The following is a 26485-nucleotide window of genomic DNA, read 5'->3' as shown; positions in this document are numbered from 1 at the left end:
TGATAAAAAATACATGCCTTTTAGTACTTTTTTTTATGTCCAGCTTTGTATCAAATGCTAGGAATGTAGAGACACCAACTCTCATGTTCAAGAAATCCTCTAGATAATTGAAGGTTTTGTGTCAGAAGCCTCAAGATAGGGGTAGTTTTGTGTGCGTGTGTGTGTGTGTGTGTGTGTGTGTGTGTGTGTGTGTAACCAGCCTTTAAACTGCTCTGGTTACCACTTGGGAAGTGATGGCATGCCATGCAAAAATACAGTCATGCACATTTATGCATACATATATACATGTGTGTATATATGTGTATGTACATTTATATATGTGTATACACACATATATATACACACACATATACATATACACACACACATATATACACACACACGTTTGGTGGAGAAACATAAGATCAGAGTTGCATAAGCTTCAATCATCCCTAATGTAGTGATCAATCAGGGTACATTTACATTTAAATTAACAGGAACAATTCTAGCTATTTTAAGCAGAAAGGATCAAACACAAATAGGTACTTACAAAATCATTGAGAAGCCTGAAGCAGCAGCTTCTAGACTGGGTCTTGGGAACTTTCCTCAAAACCACCACAAACTAGCCTGGCTTAAGCTGGAACACCTACCGTAATCAGAAGCTAGGGCATCGGGAAGCCACAAATGGCAAACATGGTGTTTCAGAAACACACCATCTTAGCTGAGATCTAGGGATTAGGAAGTTTGCACCCAAACTATTAGCTCCAGAAGTAATATATCATACTGGAAAATAAAACAACAAAAAATACACCGCACAGCAAAAAGATACCCTCTTCCTTGTCTCTTGATATGCAGAAAGGAAGAAGACTGATGTGGAAAAATTCAGTTTCTCCATCAGATAAATACCAGCAGAAGCAACAAAAGGTGGTCTCATTTCTATATTCCAAACTCAGGCTAGTACATCTGACTTTAGGTACTTAAATCAAAACTAGAGCCATGGCTATATTGGTGTCTGTGAAATGTAGTTTTTAGTTTTCAATTGTCTATGGTATAGGAAAACACATTAGAAGAAACTTCAGGTAGTGAATGATTGAAAAAAGTGACTGAATAAAACAATGGGAAAAATAGTTACCATTCTTATTTAAAATATACATACACGTGCACATACACATACGCACATACATTAAACCAATGAAGTATTGTGCCAGGTTTACCGATTAAAGCATCAATTAAAAATACAAGCAAAAATAAATGTTAGCAAGAATAGATATGGTGAAACCAGCATTGTGCCAGTACCATACTGTCTTGATTACTGTTGCTTTGTAATATAGTCTAAAGTCAGGGAGCCTTATTCCTCCAGCTCCTTTTTTCGTTCTCAAGATTGCTTTAGCTATTCGGGGTCTTTTGTGAAACCAGCATTCTTATGCCTTGCTAATAGAGCTGGAAATTGATTAGAAATTAGAAACCACTATTAGAAAGACATTTGATAATAACATACAAAAGAGATAAAACTGATAACATCCTTTAACAAGTTATCCCACTGTTGACTAAAGAAATCCATTGTAAATGTATTTATAATAACAAAAACCCAGAAGCAATCTAAATATCCTACAGTTGACCATATTATGTTGCCTCTCTAGCAGGGAACGTGATGCTGCCATTGAAAAGAATGTTTTGAAGACCTTTTAATGACACAACAAAGTATTGTTAAATTTTTAAAGTTAAGTAGTAAAATGCATATCTAAGATCCCAATTTTTTAAAAAACAAAAGTATATGCATATGATGTCGGTAGGGAATACTCAGGAATGTTAATTTTCAAATGAATCTACTTTTAAATAATGTAAGATAGTATCTTTAAAGAAAATAACGAGTAGGTAGACACTGAGAGGTTGTGAGGGTAATGAGAAAGAGGGATGTTAATATTCTTTACCCAGTAATTCCACTTCTGGAAATTTATACTAAGAGATATGGGAAAAAGCATATCTCAGTGTTATAATAATGGAAAGATAAAATCAACTGAGGAATGATTTGGCAAGTTATCATATATTATACTGATCATACTGAAGGAATGTAAGACAAAAATAATGGATCAGGGACTTCCCTGGTGGCGTAGTGGTTAAGAATCTGCCTGCCAATGCAGGGGACCAGGGTTCAAGCCCTGGTCCAGGAAGATCCCACATGCGATGGAGCAACTAAGCCCATGTGCCACAACTGTGGAGTCTGCGCTCTACAGCCCGCGAGCCACAACTGCTGAGTCCACGTGCCACAACTACTGAAGCCTGCATGCCTAGAGCCTGTGCTCTGAAACAAGAGAAGCTACCACAGTGATCAAAAAAAAAAAAAAAAAAAAAAAAAGGGATCAGCACAGAATATAATCTTAATGCTAAGGTTTAGTAATAAAAGCAGCATACAAAACATATTCTCTTCTATATTAGTGTGCATTAGAAAAATAGCTAGATAAATTAAATTTGAAATAGTCACACCAAGGAATATAATACAGCAATGAAAATGAATGATTACGACAACAACCATAGATGAATATAAAATATTTAATAAGAATAAAATTAATAGCACACATGCAATTCAAACATGCAAAATTAAACAGTCTACTGTTGGGAAATACAAACAACATGTGGCAAGACTTCTAAAAAATGCATGGTAAACACAATAACCATATTATTGTATATAACCAGAGATACTGGATGTCTCTGGGATGGAAGGGGGGTGAGCTTTGGGGCATGTGTGTGCATTCTGATGTTCTGGAAATATTCTTAGGATCTATGCTAGGCACATGAGATTTGTTTTATTTTTTATTCTTTAAATATTAACATTTTGTAAATATTTATATATATTAACACTACTTTTAAAAAAATTTTTTTTTAATATTCATTAACACTACTTTTAAAAGAAAACAAGAAAGAAAATATATAAAATGATTATATAGTTTGCATTGAGGGTGTTGAGTTTATGAGTAATTACTTATTTATTTCCTCCAAATTTTATAATGTAATCATTTTAATTTACTAAGAATCTCACTGTGGTATGGTTATCCAAATATAATAGTCATATGTATCCTCAGTTTTCTTAATAAAACCTAGTATGTTTTCCTTTCCATATGAAGTATTCCTTTCAAAATTATGTACACTAAACTAAGTACAATGTGCCCTAGCAATACGAGAGCCTTGCGTGTAGTTTCATATAAAAGTCTGAAGGAGTTCATTCATTTTGTAGAAAAAGCTTCCTTGATTCTTGCATTTTAACCCAGGTCACAGTTTTTTGTTTTGTTTAGTTTTTGATAAAGGCTGTGTTGTACGTCAGAGTTACCGGCAGACAGCATCATCCTCTAACGTTCTAATTAAGATATGAAGAAAGAAGTGACACTGTAACTGGCATTTTATTTCGTCTTAAAAAAAAATCACGTTTATACAATCTATAATATATTCACATGCAAGTTATGTGATATTGTGTGATTCTTTTTGTTTGCTTCTGACAGTCTGTAGATGCAAACTCTGAGTAGGGGGTGTGTTTTAAATATTCTGAAGTTTTTAGCACTGTCAAACATAATGAATGCTACAGTTAGTATCTACAGATATGTTAGATAGATTGTAATGACCTGTAAAATTAAATGTGCCAGATGTTTTAACAAATGTCCATTTTACAGTTATAAGTTATCCAAGGATCTGTCGTGTTTTTGCTCTACAGTTAACAGGCAAAAGAATAATTAACAAATATAACCTATTCACAGAAGTAATTTCTGTTTTAACTAAAGTAATGCAATTAGCTGGCCTTCTTGCATCGAGATGCATTTGGCATATTTTAGGGTTTAATTTTTGGTACTGAATTTAAAAAAATGTTAATTGTGCCAGTTAATTAAACAGTGGCATTATGCAGGGTAAAGAAGATTAGGCAGCATCGGTTGTTTATGTTTGTAATCTTTCTTTTGCAGGACCAAAGAATGAGTTGTTCCTCTTTTATGGGAAAGGACGCCCAGGAATTGTTAGAGGAATGGACTTGAATACCAAGATAGCTGATGAATACATGATCCCCATAGAAAATCTGGTAAACCCTCGTGCTTTAGATTTTCATGCAGAAACCAATTATATCTACTTTGCTGACACCACCAGTTTCCTAATTGGCCGGCAGAAGATAGATGGCACAGAGCGAGAAACCATCCTGAAAGATGGTAAGTGACAATGTGTATCAAACTGCCCAGAGACAAAACATTTATTTAAAAGGATAAATCCAATGTACGTCAAACTAACTTTAACCAGAACCCAAGTTACTGTTGATTTTAAAATATTTGTTAATTTCTATTTCTTGAGTAACATTATTTCAACATGTTTTCCAAATACTGACTTATTAAAACCTTCATTATAAAATTGAACTTGCAATTGTCCACTACATTATAAGTATTACAGGAATTAAATTGAGCTATTAATCCACCTTCATGGAAAATGTAGACTTACAGTTATATGTTTACAGTGTTATATGGTAGAACATAAGATTTAACAGGACATTGGAGACTTTTGTAATACTTGGTTCTCACTGGAATATTGGTCGTGTCACTCAAAGTTCATTAAAAAGATCAATGTTCCCATTGTCCTCACGATTCTTGCATATTGTTTTTGACGTTATATTACAATTGAGTTCTTTAGAGTCACCCTTGAAATAATATCTGCAGAGAAACTTTGTTTATACCTATTTTTATTTACAAATACATATATGTTATTATATATAATATGTAAACATATGCATATACTTTATTAAGATCAGTGAGTTTCATAAATTACTTGGCTTAGAACTGATCAATAATGAAATAGTACAACTTTGGTATAAGTAAAAAGCATCTTTAATAATCAAGCAAACTGAGTCTTCGACTGGCTGCTAGTCACTTTTAGGTGAGTTACTAATGATTCTGGACCTCAGTTTCCTCATATATACAGTTTGCTTCTCAAATATTTAAAAAATCCTTGATTTAGGGACATTAATTGTATGCTTATTATATGAAGGACACTGTGCTAGCTATCACAGGAGATTAAAAAAAATGTTAGGAAATGGCTACTGCCTTTGAGGAGTTTATAATCTACCTTTGGAGATAATATAAACTCCCCCAAAATATTGGGTTGGCTAAAAAGTTCATTTGGTTAGTGAATACGTTGTTCAATAAAGGTCTTGGTGAAAATGAAAAATGTGTCTTTTATTTTTACTTAAAACCAAATGAACTTTTTGGCCAACTCAATATAAAGGCTCTGCAGCATTTAATTTAATAAGTTCGAAGCTGGCCCAGAGCAATACATGATTAATGGAGAATGTCTGTGTAATAAGAATACACAGGAAGGCAGAGATGTCTTTATCTGGGGATTCTCAGAGAACTGTTTTGTGAAGGAGGTAGTATTTGGGCTAGATCTTAAAGAAAGAATGTTAAAGGGGAGGGGAGTATATTTCAGCACCAGGAATTTCATGAGAAAAAACCCAAACAAAAAACACCAAAAAGCTCACGCTCCAGAAAGAGGATGAGAGGAACATTAAGTGGGTCACTACTGCAGGTTTAGTTTACAGGTAATCATGACAGAGGAGCTGTGGATCCCGAAAGGTAGTGAAATTCAAGGCCTTAAATGTGAGGTGAAGGGGCTTGGATAAAATCCTGAAGGGGTAAGAGGAAATGCTTTTGAGCCAAAGAATAATGTGAATAAAAAGATATTTTAGGGGCTTCCCTGGTGGCGCAGTGGTTGAGAGTCCGCCTGCCGATGCGGGGGACACGGGTTCGTGCCCTGGTCCGGGAAGATCCCACATGCCGCGGAGCGGCTGGGCCCGTGAGCCATGGCCGCTGAGCCTGTGCGTCCGGAGCCTGTGCTCCGCAACGGGAGAGGCTACAACAGTGAGAGGCCCACGTACCGCAAAAAAAAAAAAAAAAAAGATATTTTAGGAGAATCAATATGGTGGTGGAGTACAGAGTGAATCAGAGGGAGGAAGTAGAGAAAATAAAAGTAGAGAAACGGACTAAAATTATTTACAGCATGAGTAGTAATGCATGATGGTCTCTCCTGTCTTTTAGAGGGATTGGGGACAGCATGAGAAGATTATTCATTCAACTCAGGTTCACTTTAAATCAAACTTTAATGATAAAAATACACCTTCCACAAGCAACAAATGAAGTGCTAAAATGAAAAATATCCCTGTTTTTGTCTTTTTTTATAGTTTACTGATTAAGGCAATATAAATCCACCATGACTTAGCCACCTAAGGAGTGTCTAATTAGAGTCAAGAGTTTTACTTTAAATTGCATGAGGCAGAGGCTGTCTGCCTACTTTTCTCTGTAATCCAATAACGAATAATAGGAGCTTGACAATTTTAGAAGGACAATAAACTTGCATATTCTAAGTAGATGCATTTGGATTGCTCTAATTTTGACCTAGACTGACATGTAATATAGAGGATCCTTGGGCTCTTTTCAAAAAGTGTCAGTTCCTGTGCTGTTACTGAATGTTCCAGCTAATAATCCTAACTTTGATAACCATATCTAGTCAGTGACATTGGAGTTCTTTGCATTTTACCACAGCAACAGAGGTCAATTCTAATGGCCACTTGACTGCCAGGCACATCTGTACAGTGTTGCTTTGGCAGTAGGAAGGTTCTGAAAACCTGTCGATTTTTACACCTGAAATATAGTTAACATTTTGATTATCCTATACAAGGGACAGCTTAATGTCTTTTTATTAGCTTATCTTGCTTCTTACCAGTAAGGAGAATAATAATACACATTATGCTGTGAGATTAACATGTCAAAACAGAACTTATATTTGGCAAATGACAATTCGTGATTCTTGGGATCAGAAAAATTAAGTTCTATGTATATTCACTCATTTAACTAGTCTACCAACTAACCTGAAGACTGAGAGGTAATGCTTGGTTTGACAAATGATTTTGTAAGCTTAGTAGATATTCTGAATCTTAGATAAATGTGTATAGTTTGAAGTAGAAGGCTTAACGATTTTGCTGTTTTTACATAAAACATAAATATCTTGAACATATTCTTTACAAGCTCAGATCCTTTTTATATAGAAAAAAACAGCATTTAAAAAAAAGACCCATCTCTGTTCATTCTTTTTGTTTTCTCTCTTAGAGTTTTATTGCAAACATCCTAAATGTGATATATCTCATAATCTTTGTGTAATATTGTGGGCTAAAGTGGTACATAAATAAATAAGACAGGAAAATTGCCCATTTGAAGTACTTACATATATCTCAATAATTATGGAAAATATCTATGAAATGAAGACATATTAGTGATTTAATAAAAATAGACTTTTATAAGGACAAAACACTTACCAGTCTTTATTGTGTTTTACTCTTCAGAATTTTTGGACAAAATTTCTGGGAAAATTTATACTCTTGATTTCTTTTAATTAATTACTTGATTTATTTATTTGCCCAGTCAATAAATATTCATTGAATGCTTTCCCTGAGCCAGGTGCTATTTTAGGTGATGGGAATGCTGCAGTAATTAGGACAAAGCTTCATATTTAGTTTACATCCAAATAGTGAAAAATAGGTAATAAACAAATAAAGATATAAATGAACAAGATCATGATAAGTGCTCTAAAGAAATAAACGAAGATGCCAACAGCAAGCGAAAATAGACTAAGTGGTTAGTCATTCTGTTACCAAATTAGGTCTTATGATCCCCTACTTGAACCCTAGCCTGGCCAAGCCCCTGCCTCAGGGGGAAGGAAGGTTCTTTTCTGTTTGGGTTTGCAGAGCCAAAAATGAAACCAAAGTTGAGATTGAAGCAGCACAATCATTATTCAATGGCCGGAGAATGGAGAAGTGGGATCTTAATCACAAATCAACTTCATGCCCAGGGGACTGACAATTAAGGCAAGATTTTAAGGGCAAGGCTAATGATGGGGAAGTGTATGCATTGGTCTTCTGGGAATAGGCAGGTTCTTCCTGGAACTGGGGTGTCACCTCTTTTCTGTCCTTGTATGGTCCTCTGGCATCTGGGTTGGAAGCAGGTTGAAGCATCATGGGCAGACAGACAGGGGTCTTACTCTTACAATGAGATGGTAATGAGGTGCAGGGCGATATTTGTCCCACTTTTGAAGTTGAACCAGCTTGCACCAGTTTTCTTATAATGAGACTCTGGTTCCTTTGCTGTGAACACAGCTAGAGGATATGGTTAGCTGTGGTTTTCTGCAAATTTACCTGGAGGGAGTGCCAGGGGTATGATTCTGGGGCAGTAGCCTTGGTAACAATTCTTACCGATATAATTGTTATGCTCTCTAAGAGGACAAGATAGATGTTCTTTATAAGGTTGTATTCATGTTTAGATTCTTGAATGTCTTGTCCAAGATTCATTTTTCATGGCAGAATGAATTATAATTTCCAGCAGAAAGGAAAAAATACAAAAATGAAAACTTAGTATTCAATTTATTATTGCATATATTCTATTAGTGCAGTACTTGGTTTTAAGCTGTATAAATTAGTTATACTGAGATACATATATCCAAATAGAAGGTATGTTAAAATATCTTTCACATTATCTCATATCTTTAAAGTCTTATAAAAAAACACTCAAAGCATTTTTCCTGAGTTTGAAAGTTATTAATGCCTGCAGCTGTAACAGAAAAACTGTAGTTTCAATAGATCTCATCATTAAACTGCAGACTTGAGGTCACCAAATTTGTGGTAATTTGTAACAGTAGCCAGAGGAACTAATGCAAAGCATGTGCTCTGAACCACTTTGCTATATTGACCTTATGTATTTCTTTTTTTTTTTAAATTAATTATTTATTTTTGGCTGCATTGCGTCTTCATTGCTGCCTGTGGGCTTTTCTCTAGTTACAGCAAGCGGGGAAGCACACTGCATTGCGGTGTGCAGGCTTCTCATTGTGGTGGCTTCTGTTGCAGTGCATGGGCTTCAGTAGTTGTGGCACACAGGCTCAGTAGTTGTGGCTCGTGGGCTCTAGAGTGCAGGCAGGCTCAGTAGTTGTGGTGCACAGGCTTAGTTGCTCTGGGGCATGTGGGATCTTCCTGGACCAGGGCTCAAACCTGTGTCCCCTGCACAGGCAGGTGGATTCTTAACAACTGTTTTTTTTTTTTTTTTTTTTTTTGACCTTATATACTTCTTAGGATGGGTTCTACCTGATTGAGATCCGCAGTAAGTACACATTTCCACACCTCAGAGTCTTCCTTTAACTGAAGATACTTATAGGATCCATGAAGTTAGAGAACAATGAATAACTTTGGGCAGCATGGAAGAGAGGCTCTCTGTTTTGATATGAAGAGAACTGTAGCCAGGAGTTAGGGAGGCAGTCTCTGACAAACATATCTTCCAAATGACATGTTTAAAGGTTATCTGTTGACATATTATCAAAGTATCAAAGGGTAGTGCCATATTTATGTGATTGCCTGTCCAGCATGTGAAGAGTCAAACCCTGTTCTTCAGCTCAGTTCTATCCAATTTTGTGTTGAAATGTATGGTATTATACCTGGGCCATGAATTATTATTTGATAATTCATCATTGTAATACCACTACCACCACCACATACACGCACATAGACAAACACCGACTTAAGACACACTTCAGAACTCCAGAAATATTCCCAGACCTCTATTTTAACCAGGACTAGTGTGGCCACTCAAAACAGGTTATAGGGTGCAATCTGTTCCCAGATGACACCCACCTGAGAGTGAGACTATAATTTTCTGTATCTAGAGATCACCATTTGTTCTTGGATTTCAATGAACTTCACCATTCTATAATTCTCTAGGTATTTCTAGTGTCTCATTAAGATCGAGTGTTAACAATTGATGAAACAAACCTGTTGAGATATCATTAATAAATTATGTTAGAAAGTTCCCATGAACGTTAAATAGTCATTATGCCTTGCAAAACATTTTAAAATTAAGAACAAGCCTTTACTCTCTGCTGTTAGATTGCAGGTGAATATCAATCTCATTTTTTCTGACTTTAATTCTGACTTTTTCATAAAGAAAAATTCTGAGTGATGTAGACTCTGACCAACCATTAAAGGAAATAATGAATACATTTGTCAGTAATGAGACATTTCTTAATTAAAACTGTTAAGAAGAGATTTGCAAGCATTTGCAACTTTTGAGAATCTAATGGTTATTGTTGTCCTGCTGAGTAGCAAGGTTATAGCCTGTTTGTACGTAACTGACTCTTGTTGACTATCAATAAGATGTTTTCCCAGAATCCGCAGGAGATTTGAGTCCTGAAAACACTGGTTCAATTTCATGTTTAGTTTATATATATTTCTCATAATTTCTGATGTTTCTCAGGAAGTATATGAGATATTGGAAAAAAACTTTAAGCCAATATATGTGTTTTTGTCAGAAAAGTTGGCATGGGTAGGAAGAAATTGAAATCTGGGTTCTAAAATATATTAAGTCATAAAAAATGGAATTGGCCATGTTGCTAATAGGTTATAGTAAACATGGAAGAAAAGATACCTTTCCCTTTATTTGTTTCCACCCAACATAGGCATATATATACATGCACAAGCACGGACAAATACAGCATACTATACACACACACACACACACACACACACACACACACACACACATACATACACATACACACACATACACACACACACGAGTTCAGAATAGCCCTAGAAGTTTCTATAAAGAAGTCTATTATCTTGTAAATGTTTAATTACTGGTAAGGTCAAAAGATAGAATGTGAAAATATTTGATAATCTCCAAAGTACCAATTGAAGTATTATTACAAATATGATTGTTACATCAATAAATATTCTGGTCAGTAAAATTTGGGGGCACTTTAAATAAATTTCCAGTTTTACCATGAATTAAAAAAATAGAAATACATTCAACCTAATTGCTTAATTATTCTCAGCATTATGTAATCTTTGTTACTTCAAAAATCACTTGGGAATCCTCTCTTAAACTAGTAGGACTAATATTCTAATCACTGACTGTAATTGTACATTTGTTTAGGTTAATGCAAATTTCTGATGAAAAAGAAAAGTTTAATAAATTAGTCTTGGCAGACTTTACTATGGGGGCTCTAAAATAGGAAATGCTAGCTCAAATTGTGGGGACAGTTAATATCCACAGTGCCAGCTGAGCAAGTTCCCTTGAAACTATCCATTATGAGAGGATTTTAGGGGGTGATAATAGTCATTGTCTGTAGAACACGTATGTCAAATAATGTGACTCTGCCCTATCTAAAGTGAAGTTTTATTTTTGCCTTTCATTGACTATTAAAATGTATTCAGTAGAGTGAATACTCTTACCCCATAGCAAAACTTGGTCAAATCCCAATCCTTTCTGCTAACAACGAGGCAGCAGCCAGACCTCTCGGTCATGTTAGGTCAGAAACACAGACTCAGTTTGGGAATGCCCACTCCACTATATATACATATGTCACAATTCTAAATTCAGTGTATCATCAAATCTTCCCTGTTCCCCACGTCTATTGTCTTCTGGCTAGAAAAAAGGAAAGGAGGGCATATTTGGTTCATTCTTTCTCTGTCCTGCATTTATTTTCCTTGCCACCCCTCCCAACTTGTTAGTTAGTTTCCAATGCCCACTCACCTCTCAACATTGGTAGGAAGAGGTGAGGGTAAGATTGGTTAGGAGTGATAAGGAGATAGCAAAGGTCCTATGTGAACTGGTTCCATTATAAACTGACCTCTCTCTGAGACTGCCAGATCTTTAAAATCACTCTTGGGGTGTGTATATGTGTGTGTGTGTCTGTGTGTATGCATGTGCAAGCTATTTGGAGGTTTTCTGCTAGGTCCCTCTAATTACATTTCCCTTGGCCAAAGTGCATGAAACTCTACGCCTGTGACTCTGCATCCTTGAATAACCAGTTCCTGTCCATCTTCTTATTGCTTGAGTCCCTGTAACCAGCCAGATTGCAGACATCCCTATGCCAACATACGCTCCTGTGTGGTCCACGTATAGTCCCCAAAATTATTTGTAAACCTTCTGCCCCAATAAACTCTGGGAGTGCAGATACAGTGCAAATCAACCCCCACTAAGTATTCTGCTACCAGAGTCCACTTTAGCTTTTTCAGGTGTGAGACTTTCTCAGGTGTGAGTTTTGCACATTTGGAAAAACTAACAATTCAAAGATCTCTTAGAGGCCCCATAGAAAGCTCCATCACTAGAGTTGAGGTAAAAAGTACCCTTCCATTCTCTCTTTTCTACCACCTTGGGGCATTGAAGGGTAGGGACTAGAGACTAACAGAACAGCAGCATCACTCTCCAAAGAAATCTCCTAAAACCCTCCCCTGTTTACATTATGTTCCCTTTACACCATTGATCTGGTTAAGGTGTCTAAGAGTTATGGAAACAATTGTGATCTAGTTCATTGTAAAATATAAGGACTTTTTTTTTCTCACACTCACTTTGATTTTTTTTTTTAATCATTTTGTCTTCTAATCAAAGCTTTAATTTTAACATCCCATTACAAATGTCATGGTGAGTTAACTGTTGCTCCTGATTCTGCAGGAGTGATCAACCAAACTGTGGGATGTTCTAATAGTCATTAGGCAGTGGTCCAAATGACACCTGGAAAGGAGATGTAAGAAAAACAACAGTAAGACTATTTTGAAAATTCACTTAAAGATGGCAACAAATAGTATTTTCACTCATCTTTATATTCCTAGTTTTTTAAATTATCTGGTGTTACTATCACCTAGATTCTTAGTTTTTCTTTTAAACTTTAAAATAGTGATTTTGCAGGGCTTAGAATTGAGACTTTACAAATTAAGAAGTGTAAACAACATAAAAGCACATACAAAAAGCTCTCAAGAGGTTCATGATGGTGCCATCACTGGACATGAGGTGAAAGAGCATCTCTCATACTCTTTTCTTTCCTCCAATTTTAATTATCCAAGTGTAATAACTCAGATGTCACCTTTGCCTATATTCGTGATTGTAAGGAAAACCAGATGTGACATATTTTCTAAAATTTTGTGTTTCAGTGAACTGTATCATCCAACTTAATTTTCTGTACAAGTTCTTCAGAATGACAAAATATATGAAGGTTGTACCTACAAATTACAATTATTTCCAACCCCAGACCGACACTAGCTCTCAAGATGGATGAAAAGATTGCTTATTCACAGTGCATCACAAGTCCTAAAATTGTTCCTATTAATCAGTCCCCATTGCTTACACTATTTTATCTTATGCCCCGAAGAAAATTATGTTGCTTTTGGATACATGCCATGATTTGTGAATTGTGCAAGTTGGTTTATAGGGAGTGTGGTCTAGCCGTGGGAACCTATAGCACCTGGCCAGGAGTATATACATCCCATACCTGCTCCATCACAGATTGATTTTATGACAACCTTTGCTAGATACAATTAAGTGCAAAAATCTGAGGTTAAATGTCAGTCATATTTGTTATTTGGTATCATGTTGATAAAAATCTTTAAGAAATTAATCTTTTTATTTCTTTTTTTTTTTCCTAAACTAATGACTGAACTAACTGGTATTTTTGTTGTTGTTGTTCGATCCAAAAATGGCTGCAGAATTTACTCTAAACACTTGTATTTTTCTCCTGATAAACTCTAGCTGTGTTTATAATTGTATTTTTTAAAATAAGGTTTATTACAGCATAATTTATATATGGCAAAATTCACCTTTTTTAAGTGAACAATTCAATATCTCCAGTTGAATAACCACCACCACAGTCAAGTTGGAATGTTCCTATCACCCCAGAAAGTTCCCTTAGTTTCTAACAACAACTGATCTGATTTCTATTCTAATCTATTTTTCTACAGTTTTACTTTTTCTGAAATTTCAGAAAAATTTAATCCTAAAATGTATAGCCTTTGAGTTTGATTTGCTTTACTTAGATGTTTTTGAGATTCTTCCATGTTGTTGAGTCAGACATTCATTTGTTTTTCACAATGGGTCGTATTATGCTACATGGATGTACCACAAAACTTTTATTCTTTTACCAGTGGATGTTCAAATGGGTTGTTTCAAGTTTGGTCAATTTTGAAGAAAACTGTCATAAACACTTACATGTAGTACATTATATGGACATGTGTTTTCATTTCTGAAAGTGGATTGCCTACTAGTATGGTAAGTGTATGCATAACTTTATAAGAAACTGTCAAACTCTTCAGTCTGTTCAAAATGTCTTTCAAAGTGACTGGGTCATTTTGCTTTCCCCACATCAAGGTTTCAGTCGGTCTGCTTTTTCTCCAGCACATAGTACTATTGGTCTTTTTTTCATTTGAGCCATTCTGATAGGTGTATGTTGATAACTCAATGTTTAAATCTGAAGGTCTCCTTAAATATCAAGGTCATCTTAAGTCTGATTTTATTTACACTTTACTTCTTTGGTTGACCAGTTTATCTCAATGGGTTGTTTGTCTTTTGCTTTCTGTATGACTCTTCATTTCAAATAATTTATGTAGGAAAACCTTAGAAACTTAAATAAGTAAAATGTAGGCCAGGAGCATAGATACATTTCTTTTGTCAGTGTGTTAGTGTGAAGAGCTTGATTAATCTATTCAGTAATTTCACTGTGTTTGGATTTTGTTCTTATTATAGTTACCTTTAGTAAACCAAACCTTTCAGATACTTCAGTGACGGGCTGATTCTACCTCATGCTTAGTAAGTATCCTGGAGTGGGCCTGCTCATTCTTTAGCTTTCAATAATCCCTGCATGGCTGCCTCACTGAGGGGTCTCTCTCCACACTCTTGCCCTTTCCTTAATTGTGACCTGTTAATAAGTGGGAGGCTCATGGTGGTAGACAAGGGGTTCTCCATTCTCTTGTCTGGTCTTAGGTCTTATTTAGATTCTGTGGTTCTGGGCTTTGGAGATGGGTCTTTCCATGCATCTCTTCCCTTGTCAGCCAATATCTGCCATGTGTCTGTGGGAGGTCTTGGGCAGGAGATAATCTTTTGCTCCATGCCCCAAGGTAGCAAATATCTGTTGTTGTTTTTTCTTTGTTGTTGTTTTTGGTATCAATTCAGAATTCTGGTCCAAGCATCTTTATTGTACCCGCTCTAGGCGCAAACAGCTTTGCTTGTACTCTTCCCTCAGTGTCACCGTACCTTTGTTTTGGACCGTTGGCAGTAATTTCGTACCCTTCTCCAAGCATTGCACTAGAGTTGCTTGTTGTAAGTAGCAAACTTGTGGTGGGACCAGGGTTGTTTCTCTCAGGGTCACAAGGCTTTGGCTTCTACCCCTCCCTCAATGGCTGCTTATCTCTGCAACTCACCTTCCGTTTGGAGAAGGGAGGATTTCCTGCCCTTTTTTTAGTGGCAAATGAATTTATTTTCTATACCTCCCTCACAGGCAGTGGATCTTTGTCTGGCTTCTGGGAGTGGGGTGGTCTCCTTCCCCTTCCCCAGTGATTTAAGGGATTTCTTTGTATGAGAGAAAAGTCTAGGGAATAGGTTGGGTTTTATGTCTGTGAAGCACACAGGGCTAGCTCTCAGTTCTCTTGCTATGCCTTCAATATTTCTCTTGTGAACTCAGTGAAAGAAATCCTTTGTGTCAGGGTTTCCCAAGAATTCTAAAGTATCACATTAATTCACACTTGGTTTTTAAAATTCTTTGCCATTTTATCTTTTTAAAAAGACTATGTTTATGGCAGTTGCCTCTTCCTCCTGTGCTCTGGCAAAGGTACAACAATTCACGTGACCCATTTTTACTGGAAGAGGCCTGTCACTCTGGATTTCTTTTCATTGTGTTTCCTTGGGATCCCAACTTTTATTTGGACTCAACAAAAGTTGTAATCTTGTAGATTATTGGTCTTTCTCTTATTGTTACGTGTTTCAGTATTCTTTTGTGGGTTTGTGCATCCTAAGTGAAGCCTAATTTTTCATGTCTATAATTCATTAATACAAATGGGAATTTGAAGAATAAGATTGAAATATTTTTAAAAACTGCTTTTTCTTCCTTCACCTTAGCATTAGAATGAATTTTTAAAAGTAGCCAAGTTCTGCTTATGAATAAATGTAAATCTCTTGTGATGCTTTTAAACATCAGCAGTTTATACATAAAGACATTTCATTTGAGGCAAAAATATTTAAGTGTTTTCTACTTTCAATAAGCTCATTTTGTATTACATTTTAACTAAAAATAAATAAATGAAGTAGTGATGGGAGTTTTCACTTTACAAAAAGAAAAATTGGTTAATGCATTACATTATTAGAAGAAAAATCTGTTATTAAAGAGGTGGTACAGGATGATATGATTAAGGTAACCTCAAAATCTGATTCTTATTTATTGCTAAGATTTCTAGTCATATACCTATATAAAACATTATTTAATTACCAAAGATGCCAGATAGTAGGTGAAGTGTTCAGTACAAATGTAACTGTCATTCTGAAGGAGTTCTCATTCTATTTGAATGCATCTGTCAGATTACAAATGGGGCAGAGGAATAAATATAGGAATAAGCAAACAGTTCACCCTGACTTTGTCCTCTATAGCCAAGAAAAAAAAAAATCACTGAAAAATATTTTTTAGTAAATTGATAACCAGCACTGTGAAATTGAAGAGTATATCATCAGTGATCAGAGATGATGGGAATTTCTTAGCTAGAGTGCAGATTTTACCACATTGACTAGACCATGAGAAACCATAACCTAAAATATCCTAGGTGTAAACTTCAAATATAAGAATTGAAAAGTAGAACCTTATGGTCCTCATAAAAACTGAAAGAAATGAAAAAAAAAGGTCTTAATGTGATCTTTAGAGCAATTTAATAATTAAGCAAACTAAAAATAATAGGTCCAGATCAATCTACCCTCCCTGGCATTGACTATACCCCTCAAAAGCACACACAAAGAATGGATTGGGGTGTGTTTATTCTATTAACAGAAAATAATATTAGATAGCAGTTAAAGATGCATGAAGTAATGGCCCCAGGCCATACAACCAGCTGTGTGGAGAGATGGACCTGACCACCAGGAGGGCTTCAGCACTCACATGATATCAGGCATCACAACCAGCCATGGCATCGGCCTGCCCCACCTACCAGTGCACTAACGACCCAAGGCAGGGCCTCACAGACAAACAGGCTTGGGCCAGCCCCCACCATCAACATGCCCACAGTAGTCTGGACTTCCACAGCAGAAAGGCACATTCAGCTCACATAGGGGACACCCCAGGAGCTTATAGTCTGGTAAACAGAGGAAAGTGTGCTGCTAGACCCCATAAGATATATCCTATATAAGGCCACCTCTCCAAGATTAGAAGATATAATGAACCTACTTAATACATAGAAATAAGCACAGAGAATTAAGCAACATGAGGAAAAAGAGGAATATATTCCAAGTGAAGGAACAAGACAAAACATAACAAAAAGAATTAAACAAAACAGAGATAAGCAATCTACCCAATAAATAATTCAAGGTAATGAGTATAAACATACTCACCAAATTAAGAAGAATGGCTGAACAGAGTGAGAATTTCAACAGTTAGAAAATATAATAAAGAAATAATCTAAGCTGAAGAATACAGTAACTGAATTAAAAAAAAATTCATTAGAAGGAATCAATTAGATGATACAGAAGAACAGATCAGCAATCTAGAAGACAGAATAGGGGAAATCACACAAGCCAAAGAGAAAAAGAAAAAAAGAATAAAAAATGAAGATAGTTTAAGAAAACTGTAGGCAATATCAAGCATACCAAAATTCACATATAGGGGACCCAGAAGGAGAAGAGACAGAGAAACAGGCAGAAAATGTATCTGAAGAAATAGTAGCTGAAAATTTCCCTAACCTGGCAAAGGAACCAGACATCCAGGTCAATGAAGCACAGAGTCCAAAACAGGATCAAACCATGGAGGCTCACACCAAGATTCATTATAATTAAAATATCAAAATTTTAAAGATAGAGAGTATTAAAAATGAAAAGATCAACTAGTTACATATAGGAAACTCCCATAAGACCATCAAGTGACTTTTCAGTAGAAACTTTGAAGGCAAGAAGGGAATGGCACAATATATTTAAAGTACAGAGAGGAAAAAAAACCTGCAACCAAGAATACCCAGCAAGGTTATCATTCAGAGTTAAAGGAGAGATAAAGAATTTTAGAGACAAGCAAAAGCTAAAAGAGTTTATCACCACTAAACCAGCCTTATGAGAAATGTTAAAGGGACTTCTCTAAGCAGAAAAGAAAAGGTCATATCTAGGAATAAGAAAATTATGAAAGAAAAAAATCTCACTGGTAAAGACAGGAACGTTAGTGGATCTATAATTTATAAAGTTAGTAAGAAGGTTAAAAGACAAAATTAGTAAAATCATATATAACTACAATAAGTAGTTAAGTGATACACAAAATAAAAAGATGTAAAATATAATGTAAAAAACTTAAAATGTGGGTGGGGGAGTAAAAATGTAGGGTTGTTTGAATGTGTTTGAGCTTAAGAGATAATCAACTTACTATATATGTATATATATAATATATATATAATAAGTATATATATATGATATATATGAACCTCCCCACCTACCAAAAACCTGTAATAGATACACCAAAAATAAAGAGAAAGGAATACAAACATAACACTAAAGATGACCATCAAATCACAAGGGAAGAGAGCAAGAGAAGAAGAAAGGAGCAAAGAACAACAACAAAACAACTAGAAAACAATTTTTTAAATGGAAATAAGTACATACCTATCAATAAATACTTTAAATATAAATGGACTAAATGCTACAATCAAAAGACAGAATGGCTACAAAAACAATACCCACATATATGCTGCCTACAAGAAACTCACTTCAGATCTAAAGGCACACACAGACTGAAAGCTAAGGGATGGAAAAAAAATAATCCATGCAAATGGAAACAAAAAAGAAAACCAGGGTAGCAATACATTTATAAGAAAAAATGACTTTAAAGCGAAGACTGGAACAAGAGACAAAGAAGGCCATTACATAATGATAGAAGAATCAATCCAACAAGAAGATATAACAATTATAAATATATATGCAAGCAACATAGGAACACCTAAATACATAAAGCAAATAATAAATATAAAGGGAGAAATTGACAACAATACAATAATAGTAAGGGCCTTTAACACTTCACTTATTTCAATGGATACATCATCCCCACAGAAAATTAATAGGGAAACACTGGCCTTAATGACACATTAGCCAATAAAGTCAGTTAATACATACAGAGTATTTCATTCAGAAACAGCAGAATACACAGTCTTTTCACGTGCACATGGAACATTATTTAAGATAGACCATATGATAAGCCATAAAACAAGTCTCAATGAATTTAAGAAGACTGAAATCATATCACGCTTCTTTTTCAACCACAAGGATATGAGACTAAAATTAACTGCAAGAAAAAACAAAAAAAAATACAAGCACATGGATTCTAAACAATATGCTACTAAACAACCAATGGGTCATTGAAGAAATCAAAGAGGAAATTAAAAAAAATACCTGAAGACAAATTAAAATGGAAACACAGTGACCCAAATCCATGGAAAGCAGCAAAAGCAATTCTAAGAGGGAAATTTATAGCACTACAGGCTTACCTCAGGAAACAAGAAAAATCTCAAATGAAAAATCTAATTTACACCTAAATAAAGTAAGAATAAAACCCAAAGGTAGTAGAAAAAAGAAATAATAAAGGAAATAAAGATGAAGAAAACAGTAGAAAAGATTGATGAAACTAAGAGGTGGTTCTTTGAAAAAAGAAACAACATTGATAAGCTTTAGCCAGGTTCATCAAGAGAAAAGAGAGGGCTCAAATAAAATCAGAAATGAAAGAAGAGAAGTTAATAACACCATAGAAATACAAAGGATCACAAAGAATTTTATGAACAATTATACACCAAGAAATTAGAAAACCTAGAAGATATAGATCAATTCCTAGAAACATACCTTTTTCCGAGATTGAATCAGGAAGAAATAGAAAAATCTAAGCAGACCAATCACTAGCAATGAAATTGAATCAGAAATTAAAAAAAAAAAAAAAACTCCCGACAAAAAAAGTCCAGGATCAGATGGCTTCACAGGTGAATTTTGCCAAACATTTAAAGAGGGCCTAACACCTATGCTTCTCAAACTATTCTAAAAAATTAAAGAGGAAGGAACATTTCCTAACTCATTCTATGAAGCCAGCATCAACCTGACACCAAAACTAGACAAAAACCCACAATAAAAGAAAATTATAGGCCAATATCACTGTTGAACATGGATGCAAAAATTCTTAACAAAATATTAGCAAACCAAATACAACAATGCACCATGATCAAGTGAGATTTATCCCAGGGATGTAAGGATAGTTCAATGTCTGCAAATCCATCAATGTGAGAACATGATATTAACAAAGAATAAAGAATTAAAGAAGAAAAATCATATGATCATCTCAATAGATGCAGAAAAATCTTCTGACAAAATTCAACATCCTTTTATGATAATAACTCAATGAAGTGGGTATAGAGGGACATACCTCAGCATAATAAAGGCCATGTATGACAATCCCACAGTCAACATGATACTCACTCTTGAAGAACTGAAAGCATTTCCTCCAAGATCAGGAAAAAATAAGGACGCCTATTTTTGCCACTTTTATTCAAGGTCTAGCTACAGCAATCAGACACGAAAAAGAAATAAAAGACAACTAAATCAGAAAGGAAGAAGTAAAACTGTCACGTTTTTTTTTTTTTTTTTTTTTTTTGATGTACGCAGGCCTCTCAGTGTTGTGGCCTCTCCCGTTGCGGAGCACAGGCTCAGCAGCCATGGCTCACAGGCCTGGCCGCTCTGCGGCACGTGGGATCTTCCCGGACCGGGGCACGAACCCGCATCCCCTGCGTTGGCAGGCGACTCTCAACCACTGTGCCACCAGGGAAGCCCCAAAACTGTCACTGTTTGTAGATGACGTGATACCATGTATAGAAAACCCTAAAGATGCCACCTAAAAACTAATATAACTAATAAATGAATTCAGTAAAGTTGCAGATTACAAAATCTATGTACAAAAATCTGTTGCATTTCTATACACTAAAAATAAACTATCTGAAAGAGAAGTTAAGAAAACAGTACCATTTACAATTGCATCAAAATGAATAACATGGCTAGGAAGAAATCAAACTAAGGAGATAAAAGATCATTACTCTGAAAACTATAAGATGATGAAAGAAATTAAAGATAAATGAAATATACTGTGCTCATGGATTGGAAGAACTAATATTGTTAAAATGTCCATACTACCCAAGGCAATCTATACATTCAGTGCGATCCCTATCAGAATACCAATGCTATTTTTCACAGGACTAGAACAAATAATTCTAAAATTTTTATGGAACTACAAAAGCCCTTCAATTAGACAAGCAATCTTGAGAAAGAAGGTCCAACTAAAAATATTTTGCACAGTGAAAGAAACCATCAACAAAATGAAAGGCGTCCTAATGAATGGGAGAAGATATTTGCAAACAATTATTTGATAAGGGGTTAATATCCAAAATTATACAACTCAACATAAAAAAAACCCTATTAAAAATTGGCAGAGGACCTCAATAGACATATTTCCAAAAGAGACAAATGGCCAACAGACACATGAAAATGTTCTCAACATCACTAATCGTCAGTTAAATGCAAATCAAGTTTGCAAGATACTATCTTACATCTATCAGAATGGCTATTATCAAAAAGATAACAAAGAGTGCTGGCAAGGATGTGCAGAAAAGGGTACCCTCATACACTTGGTTGAAATGTGAATTGATATAGACACTATGGAAAACAATATGGATCTTCCTCAAAATATTAAAAATAGAACTACTGTAGATCCAGCAATTTCACTTCTGGATATTTACCAGAAAAAAAAAAAACCACTAATTCAAAAAGATGTATGCACTACAATGTACATTGCAGCATTATTTACAATAGCTGAAATATGGAAGCAACCTAAGTGTTCATCAATATATGAATGGATAAAAATGAGGGGTATATATGTATATATATATATATATATATATATATATACACACAGACACACATATATATATATATATATGTATACACACATACATACATAATGAAATATTACCCATAAAAAATAATGAAATTCGGCAATGTGAGCAACATGGATTGACCTGGAGGGTATTATGCACACACAGTGGAATATTACACATCCATAAAGACAAATGAAATTTTGCCATTTGTAAGAACTGGATGGATCTTCAGGGAATTATGCTGAGTGAAATAAGCCAGAGAACTACAAATACTGTATGATCTCACTTATATATGGAATCTAAAACAAACAAAAAGCCAAATGCACAAACAAAACAAAAAAACCAAAAAGACTCATAGATACAGAGAATAAACATATGGTAGCCAGAGGGGAGGGATTTGTGTGTGTGGGGGAGGAAATATGTAAAGAGGATTAAAAGGTACAAACTTTCAGTTATAAAATTAGATAAGTCATGGGGGTGTAATGTACAGCATAAGGAATATACTCAATAATATCATAATAACTTTGAGAATAGATGGTTACTAGACTTATCATGGTGATCACTGTAATGTATGTAAATGTCAAATCATTATGTTGTATACTTGTAACTAATATAATACTGTATGCCAACTATATTTAAATTTAAAAGTGCATGAGATGAGCTATATATACTTGTACAAACAGAACTCCCAGACAAACTGATAAATAAACAAAGTGAGCAAAACAATATTTTTTGCAGGCAGGATAATCCGATTTATATAAATATATTAAATTTTTTGGTAAGATTAATAAAGTGTTTATAGTGATTACCTCTAGAGAGGGCCATGTGATTTATTATACTCCCATCTGACCTTTTAAATTATGTACAGCATGAAATTAATTGGTAGCTTACTTAAGTAAGAATTTAAAAGAAAATAGCTATTACAAAGCAAAGTAATGCAGTTTTGGGTAAGCATGTAAAGAAGAGTTTTAATGAAACTAGTGAAACTGTGATCACTTTTGGTCACATTAATATAAGTTGTTTTCTTCAAACAGGGAGTTTCTTTAAAAAAATGGATAGCTATAAATTTTCATTTTACCTCTTAAATGGATGTTATTTTATTTGTTTGTTTTTTGCCTGTTAAATCCTTTCCCCAAATCTTCATAGCACTGAATTTCTTCCTTTTATGTTTTCACAAGGGCTTTTTTTCTAGAAGTAGTGTTTCTTCTTATTGTGAGCTAGTCCTCTCCCGTTGCGGAGCACAGGCTCTGGACGCGCAGGCTCAGCGGCCACGGCTCATAGGCCCAGCCGCTCTGCGGCACGTGGGATCTTCCCGGACCAGGGCAGGAACCCATGTCCCCTGCATCGGCAGGCGGACTCTCAACCACTGTGCCACCAGGGAAGCCCTGTGCTGCAATCTTTGTCTCTTACAACTTTGCAAACATCTATCTACTCTCATTCATAACTTAATTAGCTGTTAAATAGCTTCAGGACCAATTTTTTGTAACCTACACAGACTTAATTATTTTGGCAAGTCCTATAGAGCATTTCACATTGAGACTACTTTGTATATTATAAAGTTAAAATGTAGCAAAAGGAAAACAATTTTGTTTCATAGTTAGCTCTTATAAAAAAAATTAAGGTAAATTATTGAATCAAATATTTAAAATATTAAGTAGATAATTAAAATTATTGAAACTATTAATCTCAAATAACTAAGTAATGTTCTTCAATTCTGTAATTTGATAAATTTTTAAATTTTTATTCCTTCATAAGATATATATATATACATTTTGTATAAATATAATATTATACATATTTTACATAGCTCCTTCAAGTTAATAATAATTATTTTTATAAATTTCATGGCTTCAGTACTTAAAATGATATTTTAAACCAATTTAAATCTGATCCAATTGGCAAAATATTTGTTACAAAATAGCATTTACTAAGCTCCTAGTATGTACCAAATATTTCATATAAAATAATCTGAATACTCAAGCTAACCTTTGAATGTAAGAAATACATTTTTTTTTTCAAAAGTTAGGGACCTAGGTTTTACAGGAGTTAAGGAATGTTGTCTTATAAATCAACTTGTTACATGTTATGCTTGGGTTTTAACCTGTTTGTCTGATTGCAGAACTCCCAAATGCCATCTTCTTTGTAACAAGTCATCATATTTCCCCTAGTTATGCTGTTCATAAATTAGCATAGGTTGGGGATAATTATAAAACAGTTAGTTATAGAAATTTGGAAATGAAAATGTCCTTAAAGATCATGGTAACATAAAACAGAGGTTAAATGGGCAGGTGCAGAAGTCAGAGTGTCTAAATCGGAATTCTGCTCCATAACTTACTAGCTGTATAAGCTTGGGCAGGTTATGTAAACTCTCCAAAGCTTTATCTACTACATCTGTAAAATGGGAATAATTGTTCTCAGTTGCTCTGAGGATTGGGACCCATGATGTTTGTAAGGCACTTAGTACATGGTATGTACTTAATAAAGAAACAGCTGGCCGTGTGTGTGTGTTATTTTCTAATTTTACATAGGAAGCCGAATGGATTCAGAGAGGATATATCATTTGCCCAAGATCTAATGGATAGTTAGCAACAGAATTGTAACTAATATTCCCAGCTCCCAATTTATATTTCTATAATCTTCCAGCTATTTCGTATGTTCTAAATACCAAATTTTAAATATGAAATCATTTCTAAATTAAGTAAGTTCTATTATGATTATGTTCTGGAAAACTGTGAAGTTCAGATTAATTTGAGTGTTTAAATATATGGAGAAGCAGCAGCTTTCCTAGAAGGTATTTCATCTTTCTGCCAGGAATCCTGGTGACTATAATCCAGGTGAGATAGAATATGACTATTAAAATGCTGCACGAACTTTAGAAAAAATAATCTATGATCTAGAAAGATGTATTTATCAAATACCTAGTTTCAAACTATAAGTACCTTAATTATAGAAAGATGAATCTATTTCTTATTAAACAGCTCTTGAGACTGTTCTTGGAATATTACATAATTTGCTATGACAATGATACTGAATTTTCTATCTATCCCATCTCAGAGATTTCTTTCCCCCCTTATTCTTTGAATTAAGAGGTGCTGCCCTGTAGTAGCAGAATGTGAATTACTCTTTATTGAATATAATTTACCAATCCTTGCATTACTGACATTCCAAATTCCCTAGCACATTCAACTTTAGGATAACAAGAAAAAAAACTATTTCTTATTGCCTTTTCCATTACATAGCACTTTTTAAGTAGTAATATTTTTTATCATCCAGGGTATTTATTTAAAAAATAACTCCAAATTTTGCTTTTGATGCTCCTGAGAATAGGGGTGGCATATGTCAAACAGTGGGGTATGGTACATCTTTAGCCTGATTAAGTGATATGTCTCCATGTGAAAATCTGTGTATGTTCATATGTGTGAGTTTTCTCTCTGATTCAATTCTTTGTAGGTGGTATCTATAAAAAACAAAATGTTTTCTATAGTTCCAAATATTTGAATATTTTTAAGGGTCTAGTAGTTAAACTAAGGATTTAAATTTTCTTCTAGGTATTTGCCACTCTATGAAAATATGGGAATGATGATCGTATAGAAACAATAAGGGAGTATTCTTCACTAGTATTCTGGAGTGAATAAGCTAACCACACATTCTCAATTCCCTGTTATTTTTTCCTTCCCCCGCATTTACAGTGCTTACATTCATTCATTCATTTTTTAAAATTTTACAAATATTTACCAAGCCTTTACTACTGATCTCTGCTAGGGGTTTCAAGCATGAATTATACTTTTATCCTGCCCTCCTGTTCCACAGAGACAAATGGAAAAGTTGGCCTGTCCACACATAACAGGAAGCTTAACAAGGCAGTAGGTGGTGTCTGGAATGGCACTCAGATATACTACTATGGGAATTTAAAGGATAGATGAATTTCACAGGGATAATAAGAGAAGATTTGTGTATCAGATAGAAAATTCTTTTGGCATTAAAAAAAGTGGAGGATTTAGAAAATGGGAAAATGCCAGAAAAGAGAGGGAATAGGAGGTAAAACTGGCACAGAGATGGGAAAGTGAAATATGCATATGGGAGTAGGGAAATGAGCTAGCATTGCTAACATATATTAAATTCTTTTTTTTAATGCCTTATATATTATTTCACTTTACCTTCACAACGACCAGATAAGGGGAAGTCTTATAAAAATTCTTAGAAAGATCAGAATGAAAGGCTGCAGGAGAGTGAAGATGCCAATTTCTCTCTGACACAAAAGTCCATGTTTTCTCCAGAACAGCACATCAGTTTGCTAAAAGTAGTATCATCCACTGCAGATGCTTGGATCATAGGGCTTATAAAATAGGTTAGTGGAAAATAATTTCCGAAGGCCTTGTATGTCATTCGGAGGAAAGCTGGAATTATTGATGAGGTGATGTTGAGTCATTTGCTTATATACTCATTCAAGCAACTAATATTTATTGAGATCATGTTATATATAGGCAATGTTCTAAGCCCTGGAGATATCAGTGAACAAAACAGATAATATCTTATAAAAATACATTG

General features: G+C 34.7%; 1 protein-coding gene across 1 annotated transcript in view; it reads left to right on the top strand.

Moving 5' to 3' along the window:
• LRP1B (LDL receptor related protein 1B) overlaps positions 1-26485 on the top strand; it is a 1787379-nt gene that overhangs the window by 1011444 nt on the left and 749450 nt on the right. Inside the window, exon 11 of the mRNA XM_024744102.1 lies at positions 3927-4163. Within this exon, the coding sequence (XP_024599870.1) occupies positions 3927-4163 (237 nt within the window). The remainder of the gene's footprint in view (positions 1-3926; positions 4164-26485) is intronic.

Source organism: Neophocaena asiaeorientalis, unplaced genomic scaffold (assembly GCF_003031525.2).
Source record: "Neophocaena asiaeorientalis asiaeorientalis breed wild unplaced genomic scaffold, Neophocaena_asiaeorientalis_V1.1 scaffold11, whole genome shotgun sequence".
NCBI lineage: Eukaryota > Metazoa > Chordata > Mammalia > Artiodactyla > Phocoenidae > Neophocaena > Neophocaena asiaeorientalis.
This window is presented reverse-complemented; position numbering and strand designations above follow the sequence as displayed.